This window comes from Piliocolobus tephrosceles, chromosome 11, assembly GCF_002776525.5.
Source record: "Piliocolobus tephrosceles isolate RC106 chromosome 11, ASM277652v3, whole genome shotgun sequence".
In the NCBI taxonomy this organism is placed as follows: Eukaryota; Metazoa; Chordata; class Mammalia; order Primates; family Cercopithecidae; genus Piliocolobus; species Piliocolobus tephrosceles.
Window position 1 is genome coordinate 99,421,681 of NC_045444.1, and position 23,824 is coordinate 99,445,504.

Consider the following 23,824-nt stretch of genomic DNA (forward strand, 5'->3'; position numbering starts at 1 on the left):
AGATAAATCTGGTCCCTGACACTTCTTCATGGATTAAATGGATTTTTTAAATTGGATTAAATACCAAGAAGTCACACTAACTTTTAAAGTTTTAGCACCAATACAATTCAGATAACTGAAATAGTTTCCTATAAATATAATTTTAAGATGTGTTACAATACTAAGGATTCTACGACACAAAAGATAGCAGTGTTTCTCAATTGCCTCAAAAGTTAACATATAGTCTTTTCTTTGACATATTGTCCCTCACTAATAGCCCTAGAGTAACAAAAATGAGAGAATTACTGGTGGAATCTGTCAAAGATACAGACACAGATTCCAGATATGAGGAATGAATTACAAATTAAATATCCAATGAAGAAAACTTGACAATTTGGCCAACTGTTCAATTAGCAAATAGTTTGCTGACATTTACTAGCATTTCATCTATCTGTCTTTATGTGGAATCAGAAATACAAAATAATCTGCCCTCATTCCCCTAAGAACCTATATACCTACCAAAAAGTAAGATAAAGTCAAATTGCTATAAAACATTTTTGAAATAAGAACATTTACCATAAATTCATAGAGTACTATGAAGAAGTTCATAGAGTACTATGAAGAACCAAGTCTTGTTCACTTACATTTTCTTGAAATATGTCACTTCAAGAGTTATCCTAGTGAAATCTATAAAACAAATTACAACAGCACTAATACATGTGGTAAAGGTTTTATTCTTTATATATATGTATGTACATTTACACATACAGAAACATACAAAGCAATGCATTTATATATAGAAAATATATTTACCATTTTTCATAACATAAATTTAACATTATGCATATATCACATTTATTTTTTGTTAATAAAATTAAATGTACCTACTTTCCTATAAATACTCTAAGGCAAAAAATAGGAGTCTGAAATCTAATTTACCTTATAGAATTATAAATTACACTGAAGAAATATTAGCAATGACAATATGGCACAACAGGCATTTAATTTTTTTCTATTCTTAGTACCTGTAAGTTTTACTATGTCTTAGTGGTTTGTTACATTGCATGAACTCTGTGTATGAACAATTTTAAGGTTTCTGATCCCCATTGCTACATTGCTGCCTCAAAAACAGTGTTGCAAATTCAGATTCAAAATAGAAGTGTATAAGAAAGCCATTTCACCATGCTGTCACCAACAATAAATACTATCTTTAAAATAATACATTATCCACTTATGTGCTAGCCTATATCCTCAAATTGTAGTAAGGCACTTGGAGTGCTGAAGCAAACTCTTAGGGATACTGTATATTTTCCATTTTTAGGGAAATAATAATATTCGAGACCTCTCAGACATCATGCATATTACTTATTCAGTTTCAACACTGTATCACACTACATTCCTTTCAATTATGTCATATCTTTGTGAAGCTGGGTTTCAGTGGTTGCTGCAATACAAAGCAAGCACTGCATGACAATCAATATGGAACAGGAAAAGAGAGTGGCAGTGTCCAACTTGATTTCAAGGTTGGGGAAGTTGTACCATGCCCAACAAGGCATACAATCCCATTAGTAAGTAACTGTGGCCATCTAAGGATGAAAACAAAACAAAACAAAATACTGTTTTGGGTTTCAATTTATATATTATAATTTTCCCAAATGGATAAAAAGTTGTTAGGTCACAAATCGTTATTAAGTTGTTTGGACCTTATTACGTAATAAAATGAAACTGTTCAGTATTACTTTTAGCCATAAGTACACTTTGACAAAATTATTAAGACACTAGGGTCACAACGAACCAAGAAAGTTTGGGAAAACTGGGCTAGGTAATAAAATGTAATTTGCATCTCTTTCACATTTGCATTAGTGAAACTAAATCTTATTAGTTTCACTAATATTAAAAAATTATTAGCCTTTTGTATGATATCCTTTCAAATTATCTATTTCATGCCTTCATCTATTTTTTAATTATGATCTTACTGCTTTTGTCTTTCTCATCAATTTGTTCGATCTCTGTATATATTAATGCCTTTGACTTATTTCTTGACTTACCTATTTGACTTACGCTTTTTTTGAGGCTTAGAGGTTTTATATTTTTGTGTGGTCAAAATTGTTGGTAGTTTCCCACGTTGTGATTTCTTTACTGTTTTAAGTTTTAAAATTCTGCCTGATACAGAATTTTTAGGAAATATCCACACCTACTTTTTTTTTCTAAATCTTTAGAAGTCTTAATGACTCTAGATTTCTTTTTTTAATGAAATGATTAAGTGGGAAAAGAGTATTTTAGAAAGGAAACAGAGCCCTACCTGAAAAGTGAGACATCTTTCAAAGAGTATCTCTTTATATGAAATCATTTCAGGATAATTAGGTGTCTGTCAAAAATCATTACAGTGAAATAACTTTTATCTCTCTAAGGACAGTTTACTAAAGTAGTTGAGGGTGGGGGGATGAATGTTAAATGTTTAAACAAGTCTGTGAGACAGTATATTTAATGCAGATTTCTTAGAGATTTACAATATACATGAGCATTATCAGAGGTTCTTTTGGATGTTTAGCTGCAATAACAAAAAAAGCAAACAAATAAAGCTTATTTAACCCAATGTTTTTCCAAAAAACTATATAGTACAATGTTTTTATTTTAGCACTAGTAATTTCCCGAGTAAATAATTGTTTGTGAACATACTGTGAGGAACACTGCATTATGACAATAAAAGAGGCACAAAAAGCCAGCATTAGTACTATTTTTCTTTTTCTTTTTTTATTTTTTTTGGTGACACGGAGTCTCGCTCTGTCACCCAGGCTGGAGTGCAGGAGTGCAGGAGTGCAGGAGTGCAGGAGTGCAGGAGTGCAGTGGCACCATCTCAGCTCACTGCAACTTCCGCCTCCTGGGTTCAAATGATTCTTCAGCCTCGGCCTCCCGAGTAGCTAGGACTATAGGCATGCACCACCATATCTGGCTAATTTTTGTATTTTTAGTAGAGACGGGGTTTCACCACATTGGCCAGGCTGCTCTCAAACTCCTGACCTCAGGTGATCCACCTGCCTTGGCCTCCCAAAGTGCTAGGATTACAGGCGTGAGCCACCGCGCCCGGCCACGTTAACACTGTTTACTCTTCTTTAACAGGATATGCCAGGTGTTAAGCAAGGACATCTAGTTCCTTTAACATAAATTTCCTGAGCACCTCCAGTGTTCCACGTCCACGTTCTAGGTGCTGTAGGTACAGCACTGAATGAGACAAATGTCATTCCTGCATCCACAGAGCTAACATTATTAACCATCCAAATATTGCCATTTGTTTTATAATGTAACAACACTATTCAAAGTAAACTGAAAATCTTATACAGGACACAAACACCAGGAAAAATTATATATAAAAAAGTATGTATGGGATCTTTAAAGTAAAATCACAGACATTTGAAAGCAAAAGAAAACTCCTTTTTATTGTTTTGGGCACTCTGGAAGAAAAATAGGCACAATTCAAAAAAGAAAATATCTTATGTAAGATTATTTTTATAAGAGTCTAAGTTGTTGGCATCTACTTTTCTGTCACTTTAAGTAAACATGTTTCCTCAGATTTCTTGAACTTAACACCTAAAATAAGGAAGCAAAATGGGATTAAGCAAAATATACATTGTAACATATTTTGGCAGTGTAACAGTTATGCTTCCCCGGCATTTCCTTATCACATAAAATATTTTATTGCTTATTTTTATCATTGCTAATAAAATAATAAACGGAAGTAGATGTTTAATCTCTCTAAATGTTTCCATTTCTGTTACAATATATCCGTATCAATCATTTATTCATATAACATATAATTTACCAACTGCCTAAAATGTGGCATATATAATCATAATAATAAACATTATATTCAAAAACCATTTAACTCCTATGGTTGCTCACTTCTTTCACTGTAAGTGTAACATAAATTATTTAACAGATTGGTTGATGAATGTAGGAAAAAGACTAGAGAAAGTATAAAGGTGTAAAAAGTCTTAGCGTGGCCAGGAGATGGTACAGTAAAATCTAAGACACAAGAGAAACAGCAGATATATTTGATACTATTTCATTATTACAAATGTGCAAAATATTCATTATGGAGAACAAAAAGTAAACAGAAAGGCTAGTAAGAATTTACTAGGCATACAGATTAAATGAATAATCCAAATTACATAGACTCTTCCTTTCAATAAGATTTCAATTCATCAAACTACTAGCATATCTTGGAGATATTGCAGGTTGAGTTCCAGCCCATCACAAGGAAGACTATATCCTGATAAAGTGGGTCACTCAGATAAAAGTTATGTTCATATCATACCATAGTCTATTAAGTGTGCAATAGAATTGTGTATAAAAACAATGTACAGACCTTCATTTTAAAAATATTTTATTGCTAAAAAATGCTAAACAGGCCAGGTGCAGTGGCTCTCACCTGTAATACAAGCACTTTGGGAAGTGGAGGCAGGAGGATCACTAGAGCCCAGGAGTTCTAGACCAGCCTGGGCAACATGATGAAATCTCGTCTCTATAAACAATACAAAATTAGCAAAACTAGCCAGGGTGTGGTAGCATGCACCAGTGGTCCCAGCTACTCGGGAGGCTGAGAGGCTGAGGTGGGAGGATCACTTAGCCCAGACTTTCAAGGCTATAGTCAGTTGGGATTGCACCACTGTACTGCAGCCTGGGCAACAGAGTAAGACCTTGTCTTAAATACATACATACATACATACATACATAGACGGTAAAGATAATCTGAGCCTTCAGATTCATAATCTTTCCACTGGTGGAGGAGGGTGTTGCCTTGATGTGCATGGCTACTGACTGATAAGGCTAGTGGTTGCTGAAGGCTGGGATGGATATGGCAATTCCTTAACATAAGGCAACAATGAAGTTTGCCACATGAGTCAACACTTCCTTTCACAGAGGATTTCTCTGTAGCATGTGACATAATTTGATACGATTTTACCCAGAGTAGAATTTCTTTCGAACTTGGATTCAACTCTCTCAAACTCTGCTACTGCTTTGTTAACTAAGTTTACGTAATATTCTTAATCCTCTTGTCATTTCAACAATGTTCACAGGATCTGCACTAGAAGATTCGATCTCAAGAAACCACTTTCTTTGCTCATTGTAAGAAGCAACTCTTTATCCATTCACATTTTATAATGAGACTGCAGTAATTCGGTCACATCTTCAGGCTCCACCTCTAATTCTAGTTATGTTGCTGTTTCTACCACATCTGCAGTTCCTTTCTCCACTGAAGTCCTGGACCTCCTGAAAGTCATCCATGAGGCTGACATCAACTTCTTTCAAACTCCTGTTAATATCTTGACCTTCTCAGATGAATCACAGATGTTCTCAATGGCATCTAGAATTCTGAATCCTTTCCAGAAGGTTTTCAGCTTACTTTGCCCACATCCATCACAGAAATCACTGTCTATGTCACCTTTAGCCTTATAAAATGTATGTCTTAAGTAATAAGACTTGAAAGTTGAAATTACCCCTTGAACATGGGCTGAAGAATATATGCTGTGTTAACAGCCATGAAAACAACATTAATCTGCTTTACTTCTCCATCAGAAGTCTTGGGTGACAAGATACATTGTCAATGAACTATAATATTTTGAGAGGAATTTTTGTTTCTGAACAGTGTCTAAACAATAGACTTAAATTATTCAGTAAACCATATTGTAAACAAATGTGCTGCCATCCAGACTTTGCTGTTCCATTTATAAAGCACAGGCAGAGTAGATGTACCATAATTCTTAAAGACCCTAGGATTTGGAATGGTCAATGAGCATTGGCTTCAACTTTAAGTCACCAGCTACATTGTCCTACCAAGACAGTCAGCCTGTCCTTTGAAGCTTTTAACCCAGACATTGACTTCTCCTCCCTAGATGGCAACTTCTTCTAATAGAAGGCTGTTTTGTCTATACTGAAAATCTGCTTTTTACCATAATCACCTTCATTAATTGGCTTAGCTAGTTCTTCTGGATGACTTACTATAGCCTCTACATCAGCACTTGCTGCCTCACCTTGCACTTTAATGTTATAGAGATGGCTTCTTTCCTTAAACCTCATGAACCAACCTCTGCTAGCTTCCAACTTTTCTTTTGCAGTTTCCTCATATCGTGTGGCCTTCAGAAAATTGAATATTGTTAGGGTCTTCCTCAGGATTAGGCTTTGATTTAAGAGAATGTTGTGGCTGGTTTGATCTTCTGTCCAGACCACTGAAACTTTCTCCATAATGAGAAATAAGGCAGTTTGCTTTCTTATCACTTGTGTGTTCACTGGAGGAGCATTTTAAATTTTCTTCAATAACAGTTCCTTTGCATTCATAACGTGGCTGTTTGGCACAGGAGGCCTATCTTTTGGCATGTTTTGCCTGTTGACATACCTTCCTCACTCAGCCTCATCATTTCTAGCTTTGGTTTAAAGTGAGAAATGTGAGTCTTCCTTTCACTTGAACACTTAGAGGCCATTGTACAGTTATTAAGTGGCCTAATTTCAGTATTTTTGCATTTCGGGAATATAGAGGCCAGGTGAGGGACAGACAGACAGAGAAACTGGCCAGTTGGTGGAGCAGTCAGAGCTTACACAACATTTATCAACACTAACATTTAAGTTTGCCAGCCTGTACAGGTGTGGTTTGCGGTATCCTAACACAGTTATAACAATAACAAGAAAGATCACAGATCACAAAACAGACATAATAATGAGCAAATGTGAAACACTGCAAGAATTATTAAAATGTGACAGAAAGACATGATGTGGGCATGTGTCATTGGAAAAATGGTGTCAACCGACTTGCTTGGAATTAGGGTTACCACAAACTTTCAATTTGTAAAAAACACAGTATCTGTGAAGTGCAATAAAGTAAGGCACAATAAAGGAAGTTATGCCTGTATTTCCTTTCATCTTTCTATATTACAATAACTCAGGCTTATGAGTAAGCAAATAATTTGGATAGCAAACAGCTCCCAAAATAATCAATTCAGAAGCAAATAGTTTGCTCTAACTTACAGAATATTCATATAAAGAATATGTATTTGTAGATCCAGAATGTGGCTTCTTACTTGGATCTCAAATTCTAACCCTAATGCCAGTTGTGTGTGAAGCCTAGGTTAAGTTAAATTTGGAAATAGTTGTACCTAAGTCACAGCATTTCTGTGAAGATTTTTTTTAAATCCATATGGAACACTCAAGGTACCTGACACACAATAAATGGAAAATTTTTGTTTTTTTCCCTGTAGCAGTCAACACCTTCTAACATATTATATAATTTTTTAAAACTGATTCTTGCCTGTCTCCCCTCATTAAAATGTAAGCTCCATAAGGACAGCCTTGCAGTCCACAATCTCACAGAGCTTACATTCGAGTGGGGTGGGACGGCACAGACAACATGTGTATAAACTAAACACCAACATAATCACAGATTCTGATTCAAGCTTTTTATTAAGATAGAGACAGTAAAATAGAACTAAGGGGATGCTTCTGGTAGGTTGCTTATGGATGCCACTATTTTCAAAGAGATGACATTTAAGCTAATATCTGAAAGATAATGAGGCAACTGTGCCAAGATCTTGAGAAAGTGCTGAAGGTATTGACTCCTAGGATCATCCATTAGTTCAAAAAGAGTAGGAAAGAATAAAGAAACCTCGGTTGCAAAGAACCCAGAGTAAGGTGTAAAGTAGAAGAAGATTAGACAGAAGAAGTGGGCAGAACCACCAATGGCCATGATTAGTAGTTTGATTTTATTATAAAAGCAATGGAAAACCATTAAAATATTTTAAGAGGAGTGACATGATTTAAATCAGATGTTAAAGTAACATTCTGGTCGCTATATGGAGAATAGATTGGGAAGCAGGAGTATAGAGCAGAGACCCTAGATTCAGATAGACCAGAGCTTATTTCTCAGCTTTCATGAGTACATTGGAAGTTGGATAAAATGCAAATATATAGTTATAATGGTATGGTTTTTTTTGCTATATCAGACCATAATTTTTTAAAGTACTCTCACAAATATAATTTATACTATTGCTAGATTTATTTTGCTCTAAGCTGCTATATGTCTTCAAACATCATGATATATTTTTGTTTATAAAAGCATGATACAATTATTGTTTTATTGTGCTGTGGGTGAGTATGTGCATGTTTGAAATCTAATGCAATAATACATTGTTGCCAAACCATGGAAAATAAAAGAAAAATAAGGTTAAAGTATAATCTTTATAAGCTGAGGAGGCATACATGTACTATGTAAAATGACAGACTGTGTGAGGACATTAGGTAACATCTCTTTCTTTAAACTTGACTCTACTTATCTGCAAAATAAGGCCCTTAAAATGATTCTTGCCACAAAATAAGAACTTATTCAATATACCCATAATTTTTAATTTTTTTAATAGACTAATATTTATCATATACTAGGAAACATACACAACCACCATTGACCTCCATGAATCTTTAAAACCTTCCTAGTTAATATAAGAATATTCAAAGAAAATAATCTGTCCATTAACTAATTAATTCAATCAATATGGTATATAAGGGATGAAGATGCAAAACAGAATAAGCTCTCTTCTTTGAGATGCTGAATTTAGGACCTTTTATCCAGATGCTTATCATCATCATCATATTTCTATACAATTTAAAGGGACTCCATTCTGATAGATGATTCATGATACTTTACGTAAAACTGTATATTCTAAATATATTTTACATGCTTATGATGAATGATACTTTCTTTTTATTTTCCTTTTTTGTCTGATTTTCGACCATTTGAGAGTTTTCTTACAGTATTTGGCAAGATAGTATAGGCTGTGGATGAACAGGTTTCTTTGACTCACATACACAGATCAAGTAGGAAAAATTGAAAGAAAGGGTAAAGGTTAGGTTAGAAAAAACCATCCAAATAACCCCCCCCGCCCCCCCCCCCCCCCCCCCCCACACACATCCCAATGTGTCATACCCTTCTGGATCCTGGGTGAGTAATAAAGTTTGTGTGCAGCCTCTCCACTTCTGTTGTGGAGTTGCAAACATGCCAGGCCTGCAGACTCGTGGTGTGGAAGGGAAAATGTGAAATGACCAAAGTTAAGACTGTCCACACTAAATCCATGCAGGGTACAAAACTGTGGTAGCAAGCTTTGGAATGAGGACAATGTAGAATATTTAAAATAATGAGAAAGCATCCAGGAATCTTGTCCATTTCTTTAGAATTCCTGAAAATAAAGTAGGAAGGAAAGCTTCCTACAGTAAATTGATCTTCTAACTGACTTGCACCGAGGTGAAAAGAGCTACATAGAATTATAAAAGAAAGACTTTTAATTCCTTCTAGAAATAGGTTCTGAAAGAAGCATGACTACTAAAATTCATAAAAGATGAGATTGTATATGCTATTAAAAGTTTTACTTTCTTTTATAAGAAACATATAATGATTATTGGTCTGGGGTAGGGGGAAAGAGGTGTTCTACCTGGTGGAAATCAAATGGGCTGTCTTACAGCTGGCCTGACTGAAAGTGGCTTTTACCTTCTGGGTAAATTTCAATGAGTAGGACCTCAAGTGTGTGTCTGAAGAGTCAAGAATGAAAATATTAATCCCATCTCCTTTCTTCGGTGTTTATCGCAAAGCATACAGTGAAGCAACAAGGGCATCAGTATCAGGATTTGATGGATGAAATCAGCACAGCACAGTTATGCAAATCATGTGTGCAACTGACACTGCTTGTGTAATTATCAGTATAATCCACCTCTATCAACCACCTCCAGGAAGGAAAGGAGGGGCTGAGGGTGGGGAAAGTTCACACTTGGGAGATCACCCAGAAAGTGGGCCAGGTGCCAGGTCTACAATCAGTTTAAAACAGTTCCTTCTCATAAGAAGCCTGCAGGACAAATTATACTACATTTAATGCACCATCACTATTATGAATGAGCTGCACTGGATTCAATTTCTAAACCAGCATAATTTAATTCAATGTGTCTACCTTTTGTTGTTTTTTAAGGATAACCTTGGAAAATCCGGTTTAAAAAAAAAAAAAAAAGTCATGGTGGTCTGGTTTTTTTTCTTTGAGAGACAGAAGAATCTCACTCTGTCACCCAGGCTGGAGTGCAGTGGCACGATATCTGCTCACTGCAACCTCCGCCTCCTGGGTTCACGCCATTCTCCTGCCTCAGCCTCCCTTAGCTGGGACTGCAGGTGCCCGCCACCATGCCTGGCTAATTTTTTGTATTTTCAGTAGAGACAGGGTTTCACCATGTTAGCCATGATGGTCTCGATCTCCTGACCTCATGATCCGCCCGTCTCGACCTCCCAAAGTGCTGAGACTACAGGCATGAGCCACTGCGTCTGGCTGGTCTGGTTTTAAAATAATGTAAACATGAAAACAACTAATTATCATAATCTTCTGGCCAAGTACCTAATTTTCAGAAATTTTTTGTCCTCAATCATTCCACAAAACTATCAGTAATATTAATATCCAAAGGTTTATAACTTGCAGGAATCCCATCTTATACAAAACATTTTGCATGATACATACACTGAAGAAAGTTATTTATGTACTTTTTTTCTGGTAGTCATTACGAAAAAAAGTGAAGTAATGTGGAAGCAAATGGTTGAAGGACTGGGTGAAAAGACTTATAAGAAAGACAAGAAAGAGCAGACCACAAAACTCAAAAGAAGAGGGGAAGATAATTTAAATAAAACAAAATAGAAATTAGTGTATTATAAAAGAGAGTAAGTGATGACAAATGCTACAGTACATTAGAAAATACTTTAGCTTATGCAATCACTAATCAGTTGTCAAATTAAAGAAATGATGTGATCATGATAATAAATTCCTTAGTAAGAGAGGACAATATGTTTGAGGGTATACTACTCCTGTGACAAATCAAGAGACTATTTCTATGAGATTTAAAACTAGAGTAACTATCATTACATTGTTTCTTTAAACAATATGGCAAAGATGAGCTCCATCTTAATCCAAGCCACATGGTAATTTTTTATTTTATTTTTAAGAAATTTGAAGATGTAAAAAAGACTATCTTGTCTTACCAGTTTCTCTGAGGGCATATAGCATATACCTTAAAAATGCATGTTACTTTGAAATTCTATTAAAAATAAATGTGCAAATATATTTAAATGCAAGGTGAGTCATAATACTTTATAGTAATTTTCTCATAATAGGTAAAGGCATAACTGAACAAAATATAAACTAGGCTATTTAACTGGGATTTTTAAAAGCCAATATTAGGAGCTAATATAAGCATTCAACATTTCTGAGCTATTTTTGTGGACAAAATATAGTCCTTGGAATTAAAGGGACTTGAAAAATAAAGATAGTCCTTACATAGATGTATCTATATATAGACACACACACACACACACACACACACACACACACACACACAAAATGTTTTTTAGTTTGGAGGAAGTTGTTGTTTTAACAGATGGGGATTTATATGGTACATCTATCTGGTCCAGTTCCTTTTTATGAAACAGAATAGCTTTAAACTGACAATTAGACATAAACAACAAACTTCATAAGCTGAAAATTGTCAAACACTGAATAGATCACAAAGTAGTGTTGTAAAAATCAACATTCGTAAAGTGTTTGGAAATAAAAGAGATATATGTTCAGAATAGTTTAGGCATTATCAACCTTAAGTCAAAAGAACTTTGACATTGTAAGGTTCCTCAAATCTCTCTTACTCCAAAGTTATGTGACACAGATAACTAATTTTACAAAGTAGTTATTTTCAAGTGATATACACAAATACATAATTATATCATATACTAAATGCTGGTTCAATTGAAAGCTAAGGTTTTACTTAGAATGTAAGAGCATTATTGAAAATACAAAATAATTATTTTCTTAAAATGAGGATGAACAAAAATATTAGAAAACAATTCCTTTACTTATTTGCTTACTTAAGGACATTTTACTTATAAATCTTTGAAAAATAACCTAGTTTTAGAACTAACAAGTATCTTAAATATATGGTACTCAACAAATACTTGGCTTTTTTAGAATATAAGAGACAATGAATAAATGTCCTTGGAAAATTAGGATTTTTAATTTTCAAATGTATTTGGACGACTCCATTTTTGAGCAATAAATAATTTTTCATAGTACTCTGAACCAGTATAATTCTATCGCCAAAACTGAATTTTTCATCTGGTATAAAAATATTTTGAGACTCTATGAGACACATTCTGTTTTTTTAACTTTTATTTTAAGTTCAAGGGTACATGTGCAGGTTTGTTATATAGGTAAACTTGTGTCATGAGTTTTTTTTGTATAGACTATTTCCTCATCCAGGTATTAAGCATAGTACTCATTAGTTATTTTTTCCTGATTCTCTCCTTCCTCCCACCTTCCACTCTCCAATAGGCCCCAGTATGTGTTGTTCCCCTCTATGGAGACACATTCTTACTCATCGTTTTTCTCTCTATAATTTACAAAAAGAAATGTATAACACATATATGTTTCTCATATATTAACATTATACACTCTTCTGTTTTAAACCTTTAATTTGGGTACAGCATAAGAGCATATACAAAATATACCTGAAATACTAATGAGAAAAAATATGTAATTCTATTGCCTCCTAGATTTTTTAAAATAATAAGTATGCCAAATACTATTTTGACTAATAGGGGTCCACAGCTTAATTTAAACACTATTTCCCTCAGAGTATTAGGTATAATCAATTAAAAGGTACAATATATATAATGTACAAACCACAGTAATCAAATTTATAAGAAAGAACTATAATCACCTGCAAAACTGAAAAATCTGAGACAAAACTAACAAAAATCATTTTTTAGCAGAAGCATTGATTGATCATTATGAATACTACGTTATAAGTTTACATAAAGCAAAGTAGATTATTTCTATGGTAAATCTCAAGATTACTGAATAGCAAGAGTTTCAAGTATAGACTAATACCTTTTATTTTCCTATAACTTTATGTAATATATCTCTGGGACATGTTTTTAAAAGTGCAGCTCACTTTCTCAGTGGGCTAAAAACTTGACTGTAATCTTTTTTTTTTTTTTTTGAAACAGAGTCTCGCTCTGTCGCCCAGGCTGGAGTGCAGTGGGGTGATCTCGGCTCACTGCAACCTCCGCCTCCTAGGTTCAAGCAAATTCTCCTGCTTCAGCCTCCCGAGTAGCTGGGACTACAGGTGTGTGCTATCACGCCTGGCTAATTTTTTGTATTTTTAGTAGACACAGGGTTTCACCATGTTAGCCAGGATGGTCTCGATCTCCTGACCTCATGATCCGCCTGCCTCAGCCTCCCAAAGTGTTAGGATTACAAGTGTGAGCCACTGCACCTGGCCACAACTTGACTGTAATCTTTAGCTGATCTTTGTTCATAAAACGTTTTAATTATTTATTTGTCTCCCCTTTCCCTCTTCTCTTTCCCCTTCTTAAAATGTCATTTAAATTTCACATTAAAAAAGTTATTTTTTTTTTCTTTCTTAGACACTTCAAGGCTATCGGATGTAGGATATCAGACAGTAGTAGACAAAAAATATTGGTCCTGTGAAGACTCAATATAAACCTTAAGATGTTAATTCGGTTTCATACAAACTTATCTGAAAATAAACTAGGGCAAAATACTAAAAAAAAGAAGAAGTAATTTGGAGGGAGTGGAGACTACTCTTTAAGGTGTGGTAGTAGTGACTGATTAGCAAAGTCCAGGGAGAAAAGCTAATACGCTGTAGTTGGCATCATATAATAGCAGCACCAGGAGATTTAAAGAGCGAATTGAGTGACTTGACAAAGCCCCACAGCTAATTTGCAGCAAGCTACCCTAAAACCCACATGTCTTGATCTCCTGACTTCTAGGCAGTACATTTTTTTTTTTTCAATCATTAGGAGTTACTTCAGTAGAGTTAAAGCTTTATAGAATAAACAATATGAGCTGTGTCATTTATCACTTAGCAGGGTGGTGATGTGCACAAATTGTGGAGTTTGCTGCCTTGGTTTAAATCCAGGGTCTGCCTGTGTGACTTCTTTTCTGCCTCAGTCTCTTCACCTGTACAACAGGAATAACCAAAGCGAGAGGTTCTTATAATGAAACTGCCTCTCCATTCTCTTTGTAACACATACTAATGGATAACCAAAAACACTGAATTCTTGGAGCTCATAGGTTCTTCTTTGGTATATCCGAGTATACTCCTAGCAGTTGAGCTGTATGTATAGTCACTAAGAGTCAGGTATGACTGTAGCAGGACCTATATATGCCAGTTTACCTGCTATAATTATTTCCAATGAAATAATTACAAAAAGAACACTGTTTCTATGAAACCAAATTTTACCACTTTGAAAAGATTCAATAAAGATGAGCTGATAAAAATATTTCTAAAGAAATGAATGTGAGCAAAAATAATCATAAAAATTAGTGAAAAAATCTTTAAAAATGAATAGAAGTCTGATTGCTTCACAGGATCTTTAAGTTCTTAAAGAAACTGAAAATGTAACTAAAGATGATGTGTTATGGGTATGGTTTAAGCCAGAAAAATTACATGCCATTCAACAACCAAATTTCTCACTGAAAGAAAACAGCTTGGACTTAAATAAAAAGATAAACAATAAAATATATATTACATGTATAGTTTTTAAAGTAAAAACTTTTCAAAAATGCATTTTCCATGTTACTAGACTTATTGCTATTAATCTACAAACAATCTCTTTTTGCTTATGTTGGATAAAAAGGTTTTTTATTAAAGAAACCAGGGAAAATGCTTAATATAGTGTCTACCATATAGGGAAAGCTCAAGAAATTCCAGATAAGTAACCTAACTACCAGGCCTATGCAATAAAAACCAAGACACTACTTGGTGTCCTCTAGAGGACAAGTAGAGTTCCTAAGCAGAAAAATACCACCTTGTACAGGGATCATGCAGGGCACACATACACCCCTAGTGTTTACTTAATACATGTCATATTCCAGATATTTTTCAAAGTATTTTTCATTTTTTTTAAACTGTAACATTTATCACAGTAACGTATTCATGCACACCAATGCTGGACTTGTTGTTACCAACCTACTAAGTGAAAACCAAGACAAGAAATTTTTAAGTCTACAATATAGGAAGCAGAAATGTGGTATTAATATCCAACATGATAAATAACAATACAATAAAACAATGGACAGTTTTTACCTGGAGGAAAAAGGGAGGCAAATACTTTCTACCAATAATAATATTCAAAAAAAAGAGATTAAACTTAAAATCTTTATATTCCCCTTAATACTTTATACCAGCAGTTCCCAACCTTTTCAGCACCAGGGACCAGTTTCATAGAACACAAACGACAGGTGGTGGGGGAATGATTTCAGGATGAAACTATTCCACTTCAGATCATCAGGCATTAGATTCTCTTAAGGAGCACACAAAGTAGGTCCCTCGCATGCGCAATTCACAATAGGTTGTGTGCCTATGAGAATCTAATGCTGCCACTGATCTGACAGGAGGAGGAGCTCAGGCAGTAATGCTTGCTCACCTGCTGCACACCTCCTGCTGTGCGGCTCAATTTGTAAGACACCACCCACTGACTGGTACTAGTCTGCAGCCAGGAGGTTGGGGACCCCTGCTCTATACTAGTAATTTTAAGCACTAGTTCTTAAATTTGAGTTAATCTGTGGCACATTCTCTGTTTGGCTGCCATAGCCATTTTCCACATTTCTTTGCTCTGCTCCTGCAAAAGCTAATTTTTACTGGCTTTAATCAATAGGCTCCCTTGTCCTCTGGCTTCTGGTTAAGTTTAGTCAATGTGAGGCACCAGTAAGAGACTGGAGGGTGGAAAGAGTGAGGTCAGGGTGTTTATTTCCCAAGTCACAGGTTAGCAAAGGCTACATTCTTCTACTGAAGGTCAGTGCTCAAGACCCTATCCTATTTCTCTTAATTCCAGTGACCTCTAGATCCCCTTTCCCTTTCAGGCTAGAGCTAGTAATGGCTTCCTACTGTTGTAGACCCAACCATCTTTTGTAGACTACCCTTACTCCTAACCATTCTTTTGTGAATATTTGTATTTCACGCATGTCCCCAAATTTTCCCCATTTGTGTGTCTTACTCTTTTCTTGTCAGGATCCTGACTGATAAGAGTTATTGGTATCAGGAATGGCCCAAAGCTCCAGTCAAAATGGAATTCAGGTATAGCAGGATAGCCTCCTTACCAGGGAGTTAATGGGACAGTAGTGATCCAAGGCATGTGCTGGCAAGATGATTATTCAGATTGTCACTGGTGGTAGCAGGTAAGGATGTACGACGCAGGGTAAGACTTTGGGAGCTGTGGCATTATTTGCTAAAGCAGCAATGGCAGTGTGTAAAGATTATAGCATGATATGGCTGATGGCCCTAAGGAGCACACAAAGGTAAAAGACAAACTGCATGCCTTGAATACTCAAGTCAGAATACAGACAAAATACCAGAAAGTTTATATCAGTTTTAAAAGGGTACCTTATCCACTTAAGCCTCAGGGCAAATAAGGCTGAAGACCAACTCCAGAATCTGATTTGAAAGGTTATAGAATTGCAATGCTAAATACAATGGACAATACTAAGACCACTAGTTTTTGGTAGTGAGGCAATGATGAGAAAGAGAAACATGGGATGGTAGTATCTTCTCCCTTCCCCTCAACAACTTCATTGAGGTATAATTAATATACATAAAACTGTCGTAAAAAAACAAGAAGAATAAAAAATATTATTTCAACTGTAGCACTAGCCATATTTAGGTGTTTAATAACCACATGAGGCTAGTGGCTACCATATTGGACAGCATAGCCCTACAACTATCACCTCTTCCAAGACAGCAAACTAAAAGAAATAGTAATTCTATGGGTGAATAACAGACATTAGTGAAACCATCAGAAAACTGAAAGATGTTAGGGGTGATAATTCATACTATACACCCATTTAAACTGTTTATTAGGCTAATGCATGGCATTGATGCAGACTTAATCATTTCATAATACTAACTGTAGATGCAGTTTTAGCTACACAATCTTTACTGGAGCATATTAATATAGCCCCCGACACTAGGTATGAAGCAATGGACTTGATTTCTGGTTAAGGTAATTTGTATAACAAAGATAATCAGAAGCGGTTTTTTCCCTTCACACTGCAGGAGCAACATACATTTACTATCTTACCTTAGGGCTAAGTCAACTGTACTCTCTTTGTCATAACACAGTCTGAAGAAATCTTGTTCATCTTGACATCCCACAAAACATCAAGCTGGAATATTATATTCATGACATTACATTGATCAAACTTGGGAGAAGGATATAGTAAATATTTGAGATGCCTCAGTAAGAGGTATATGCTATAGAACAGGAGATAAACTCCAAGAAAGTTCAGGGACTTTCCGCATTGGTAAAATTTTACGGGCCAGTGATCTGGGCATGCTGAAATAGATCCTCCATCGTAAGTGAGAAATTGCTTGACCCTGCACCTTCCTTCGTGAAAATGAAGCACAAAATATGGTGGCCTCTCTAGATTTTAGAAGCAACATAGACCATATTTGGGTATACTTCTGTGGTGCATGTACTAGGTAATCCACAGGTTGTCCATTTTGAGAGCAGTCTGGGGCAAGAAAAGGATCCGCATCATACTCCTGCCATGATGAAAGCTCCCTCTACCTTTGACTCTAAGATTCAGCAGATGCAATGATTTTTGGAAATGTCTACGGCAAATGGAGATGCTGTATGACATCTCTGTTAATGGAAGCCTCAGTGTATAGATCCCTCATGGTTTTATAGTAAAGACATGCAGTCTTCTAACAATAACTAACCTCCATTTGAAAAGCCATTCCTTACTTGCAAATGAACTTTGGTTAAGATTGTGTACCAGGCAATAGGACTCCCAATTACAATGTGGCCCAAACTGTGCATCATGAACTGGGTGTTATCTAATTCAACATATCAAAAATGTATACAACAGCATTTCATTGGTATATTTTCCTTCCCTGCAGCCTTCTTACACTGGTTGAGGAAGTATACTGTATGAGCAAGTAGCTCAGAGGTCTCTAATACCTGCTACTACTATTTCTCAATCTTTTTGCTTCAATCCATCTGTATGGCCTCTTGGGGTATTCTCAGTGACCAGTTGATGAGGATGAAACAGTGCAGATCTGGTTTGTAAATAGACTGCCTAGTATTCAATACCAGCTGTGACTACAGTGTTTACAGGTCCACTTACGGGAGATGGCCCTGAACTACAGTGGCTATCCCTCCAGCAGCCAGAATTTCATTCAGCTAGTACATTTAACTGTACTTTGCATGGAAGAAGAGATAGTCGAGGTAATGATATATGGAATGGCCATACGGTCAAGGATTTCAAAGAACAAAATTGGATGACTGGTGACAGAAGGTCTAGGGGAGAGTTATGAGGATGTATCTTTCAGAATTGGCAAAAAAATGTGATGATATGGTATTCTATGTAAATTCTCTCTAGAGGGCATTCACTGTAGAGAAGGCCCTTAGTAATCTGGACAAAGTAAGCTCATGAATGTCAGACTCTTTACCAGGCTTACCTGGTACTTGCTCAGTGGGCTAATGTACACAGTGATAATGGGAGTAGGGATACAGAAACTATGAACAGATTCAATTACATAGACTTCCGTCCTCTTCATGACTGATTTAACTACCACCACTGCTGAGTTCACAATTTTCCAATGCTGAGACCCTGACATGGCACCATTCCTAAGGGAGAGCAACCAAGCAAGTAGTGGCAGGCAGGTTAAATCTGACTCTTTCAACATGGAGGAGGCAGAAATTTATCCTACTGGGATGTGCCTTCCCTTTCTCTTCAATATTTTTGGAAGCTCCCTCAAGTATGGATTTAACAGAATGCCTTACCAATTACCTTGGTATTCCTTGCAAAACTGCCTTCAACCAGGAAACTCCTTTTTATGGCAAGACAAATATAATTAGCTCAAATCTATAGAATGCATGGGTCATACCCCATGTATCATCCTCCAGAATCAGCTGGCTAAATGGAGTGGTGAAATGGCCTACCAAAGGAGTGGTTCATGTATGGTTGCCAGCTGGGAGGAGTTTGGGTGTGTGTGTTCTACAGGACATGATATACGGTCAACGTCATCTCCTCCATAGCCAGAAGGCATGAGTCTGAGAACAAAGAAGTTAAGGTAGAGGTGGCCACTCTAATAACATCAAATAACCCATTTAAAGGCTTTTTACTCTGTGTCCTGAAACCTTCTGATTGGTGGTTTTGGAGACCTCAGTTCCCAAAAGAAGAATGTTTTCTCCAGGTTTCAGAGATCTGGTCCTGTTGTATTGGAAGCTGAGAATACTCACTAGCTATTTTGGGCATGTCAAGCTGCTAAACAAACAGGGACTGGCTTACAATTTTTCCAGACTACCAGAATGATTTGGAGTTGTTGCTATACATTGAGGATAGGAACTACGCTTGGAACTCAGGGGATTTACTGGGGCATATCTTTTGAAATACTTATCTAATAATTTTGGTTATTGAAAAACTGTAGCAATAAAAGAAAGACAGGACCACCAAAGACTCAGAACCTACAAAATTTGAGTCACCTATTAGATAAAGAACCTTATTTAGCCGATGTGCTAAAGAGAGTAAGAGTAAGAGGAAGATGTATTTGAATGGAAGAAGAAAACTATAATGATCAATTTTGAGCTTTCTGGCAAATTAGATAAGCAAAAACTATAGCAACTCTGTTTTATATTCTATCTATTATGAAGAATATTAGGGATGACTAGTATTTTAGATTCTAGCTGAAAGCATGATTGAATTGGTATCAGCTCTTGGTGATGCAGTAGCTGGATGCCCCCTCTCCAACAGTGACTCCATTAAACTCTCTTGAATTACCCAATTTGAATATATCTATTTATATATCTGCAAAAATCATAACTTGGTATACTAAAATTGCAAAATGAGCATGATGGCAAATAAGGACCATGTCTTTATTTATGAAGGCAGATTACATAATATGCACACACAAAACCATGATGTTAAAAACAACACAATTTCAACAAAAATAAGATGGATGTGTACAGTTATTTATTACATGAAGTCGAGACAAAAATATATGTTCATGAAGATCTATTTGTTACATAATCTTTGGACAACTCAGTAATAATTTAACTCTGGCTAGAGTACATGACAAGTTAAAGGAAATGCCTGTCATGTCCTAAAAATACTTCCCAATAAAACTTTTCATAATAAAACACTCCTTTAAGATATAGTTTTGATAGCATAATTTTAAAATAAGACATAAAATGCTGTAGTTAGAAATAAGTGAATTCCTTTAACTCAAGGAGGAAAGAAAAATATATACTTAAAATATTTTGTTTTCATGTTTGCATTAATTTAATTTTTGTAACTGCCCCAAATTTAAGAGTTAATGTTTAAAATAGTTTTACACCATTCACATTCATGTTTAAAAACTCAGTACAGCCTTAAGGATGAAAAGGAAAAATGTAATACGAGAGATAATACAATAAGCATTATCTCACAACCTCAGCACTCTCCAATACGATTTGTCAATGTAGATTAAAATATCACTTCCATCATATCTTCATATTAAAATTAAAATTTAGTATGTCATTATGAACAGAAGAAACAAATAAAACTGGCTTGAGAGTATTCTGTATTAATTTTCCATGTTTAACTTCTTGGTTATGAAAATTTATGCTAAAAGTCAAATGAGATTCATTTGGATTTCTGATCATTCTTTCTCTTTTATGTGTGATATTCTGGCATTTCTTAAAAACATTAAATTTATTTCAGATTTTTTTCTTTTATTCCCAAGAACTTGTCATATTCTAGAATTTTTTAATCATTTATGAAACACAGCAAAGTTTCAGAGTACCCAACGACTATAGTTTGAGAGCTAAAGATACAAGGAGAGTTAAAATTAGAATATAAAATACTCCAACGGCCAATTTTCTGAGGATATTTTCAAGTTCAAAAGAAACCATTTTATTTTCCACAGAGATCCCAGCCTGAGCACTGTATCAGTAAAAAAAAAAAAAATCAGTTTTCAGTTCCTCTATAGTAACTCGAAATATAACTGATATTATAATGGATCTTCACTTATGCTGGATTAACCATAATGACTGCATTCTTAAAATTTTAAAATCATAGAAAATATATAACAGCTGCTTTCTTATTCTAATATATTGAAGTAAGATACTCTCCAGTTGACAGTGCTCCTTTTTGCCAAGCCTGAAAGTCTAAAGATGAAAGACCCACGCATCCTGATAGATTTATCAACTATCTAATATATACCAATAATAATATTGTCTTGGTCATCACTAACTACATACCAAAGCCATGTTACTATCATCCAATAGTACTCTTCTAAATTTTCCTGTTTTACTTTTCTTCTCAAGGAGTTGGTGACGCTTACCAGAATGGGTCCTGAGGTGTCCTGTGAGGGCGTCCCTTCTTCTACAGGCGTAGCTACAGAAAGGACATTTGAACGGCTTCTCTCCAGAGTGTAACTTTATGTGTCTCAGAAGGTTGCCCTTCTGAGTAAAAGAAGCTCCACACTGGTTACAGTGGAAGGGGCGTTCACCTGCAGTAAGGAGAAAAAATGGGAAGGTTCAACTAGGGTATGTGCAAGTAACTAATTTGCCATCCACTGTTAACCAAAGCCAGTTCTCTATGCTAAAAATGTTCATCTCCCTCATAAGTTTTTTAAACATTTATCTTCATTGAATTTGCTTTGCTGATAGAGTTACCAAAGTCTCAAGTTTTACATCAAATGATCTTTTCCCTTCTATGTATAAATGTGACAGAAGTCCTATCATTGACTCATAAGAATAACAATAATAGCATTTACCATTGGTTGAACAACGAGGTGCTGTCACTTTACTGCCTTACACACAATTGTACATTTTCCATAGAATATTTCAATCCTTTCTTACAATGACAATAATTAGGTAGTATTAATTTTAATTAACAAATGAAGAAATTAAAGTTCATAGATCAAAGTATTTTATTACAGAGAACTAGAAAGTAGTCAAGGTGAGAAATGAACCTGGTCAGTTTGGCTACAAAATCTTGTTCTCTTTATTTTACCATGCCTCTCTCTTTAAAATTGGCAGAAAAATTGAACTGAAAGAGACCTTCAGTCTAACTCCCTCATTTAGCTGATGTGGAAAGGGGCAACTAAAAGGTACAGCAAATGAACCCGCTTACAAAGCTCATTAGCACAAAGAAATCAAGTTTCTTGATTCTCCTGGTCACTAATAGTAAAAACTTTAGCAAAAATTTCCAAATAAAATTATTCATCCAGACATTTCCTATATACCTGTTTTGTGAAAATTATTGTTTGAAAGGAACCTTTTCTCCCTGTTTTTCTATTACTGATATTGCTATAAAGTTTTTAAGCCTTAATTCTAAGTTTGGTCTGTTGCCATCAACTGACTCACCAATGTCATCAAATATAAAAACATGTAGGCAATGAAGCAGTACAACTGGCAAGTAGGATCAAATTGATAGCATTATCAAACCATAAAGAAAATGCTATTATTTTAAATTCACCTACCTCTAAATATATACACAAAATAAAATATAAATTCAAATATAAGTAAATAGTAAAAATGTATCATACTACAGCTCTAAGTTTAGAATTAAAAGAACATTACAAAACAATTCCCTTTTGGTTGAACTGGACCATTTCTGTACCTGAGGCTAGATGATGATTGTAATTTTAATAGTTTTTCAAAAATATTGAAATGTCATGTTTCCTATATCTTTAACTGAAACACACATAATAATAGTGAATAATAAAAACTCAAGATTTTTTGGCCCTTTGACGTAATGCAAACTCAATGATTTCTTTAATAAATTAAAGAAAGCTAAGAGGTATAAAGAAGACAAACTATGGTCACTTTCTGGCAGCAGCTACTGCAAATTCTGTCATATAGATTGGTTATAAAACCTAGATAAATTTAAAAATTGATCAGGTATATCTCAAATTCTGTAGTACTTAGTGTTTTGGGAACTTAATGAGGTACATACCAAAAAGATATAATCTGTGTCTGTGGTGGGGGTTAAGGTTTTTTCTTAAGAAATCTGGAGCTCTTACGAGCTACATGTACAAGAGTTCCTATATTGATAAAATTGGATTGAAAAAAATTATCTATAATGTTAAAGTTCCCTTAAGTGGTATCTTCTTTAGTTTGATTAACCTGGTAAGATCTATATCTCCTCATATAAAGTCTTCCAACATAAGGTTTTAAAATAAATCAAATGTTGGCAGATCTTTTTTATTTTACACACAATATACAACTTAATTATTTGATTCTCTTTCCTAATGGAATCACAGGCTGCATCTTTTTAAATCAAGAATTTTCCACTCCCTACCTCTGCCACAGAATTACATAGTATTAAAAAGGAAAGACGGAGGCACTTCTTTCACAAATTAAATTTTTAAAGAAAAAGGAAAATAGCAAATATATATTATACTTTTCACTCCAAATATTTGATTTTACTTTTAAAATCTGTCTATGTAAGGTTTCCCAAGCAAGTTACAAATTCGTTCACAATAACTTTACAAAAGAGCTAAATTACTAAGTGTGGTGAACAATTTGAAATCATGTCTACTTTTAGATAATACTCCTGGTCGGTCGCAGTGGCTCACGCCTGTAATCCCAGGACTTTGGGAGGCCAAGGCGGGGGAATCAAGAGGTCAGGAGTTTGAGACAAGACTGACCAACATAATGAAACCCCGTCTCTACTAAAAATACAAAAATTAGCCAGGCGTGGTGGCGGGCGCCTATAGTCCCAGCTACTCGGGAGGCTGAGGCAGTAGAATCGTGTGAACCCGGGTGGCGGAGGTT

General features: G+C 35.2%; 1 protein-coding gene across 14 annotated transcripts in view; it reads right to left on the bottom strand.

The window, feature by feature from the left end:
* Positions 1-23,824, bottom strand: part of IKZF2 (IKAROS family zinc finger 2) — a 156,567-nt gene that overhangs the window by 31,321 nt on the left and 101,422 nt on the right. For all 14 annotated transcript variants that reach the window (XM_023220297.2, XM_023220267.2, XM_031936523.1 and 11 more), the window contains one exon: positions 21,385-21,552. In XM_023220297.2, coding sequence (XP_023076065.1) covers positions 21,385-21,552 — 168 coding nt within the window. The remainder of the gene's footprint in view (positions 1-21,384; positions 21,553-23,824) is intronic.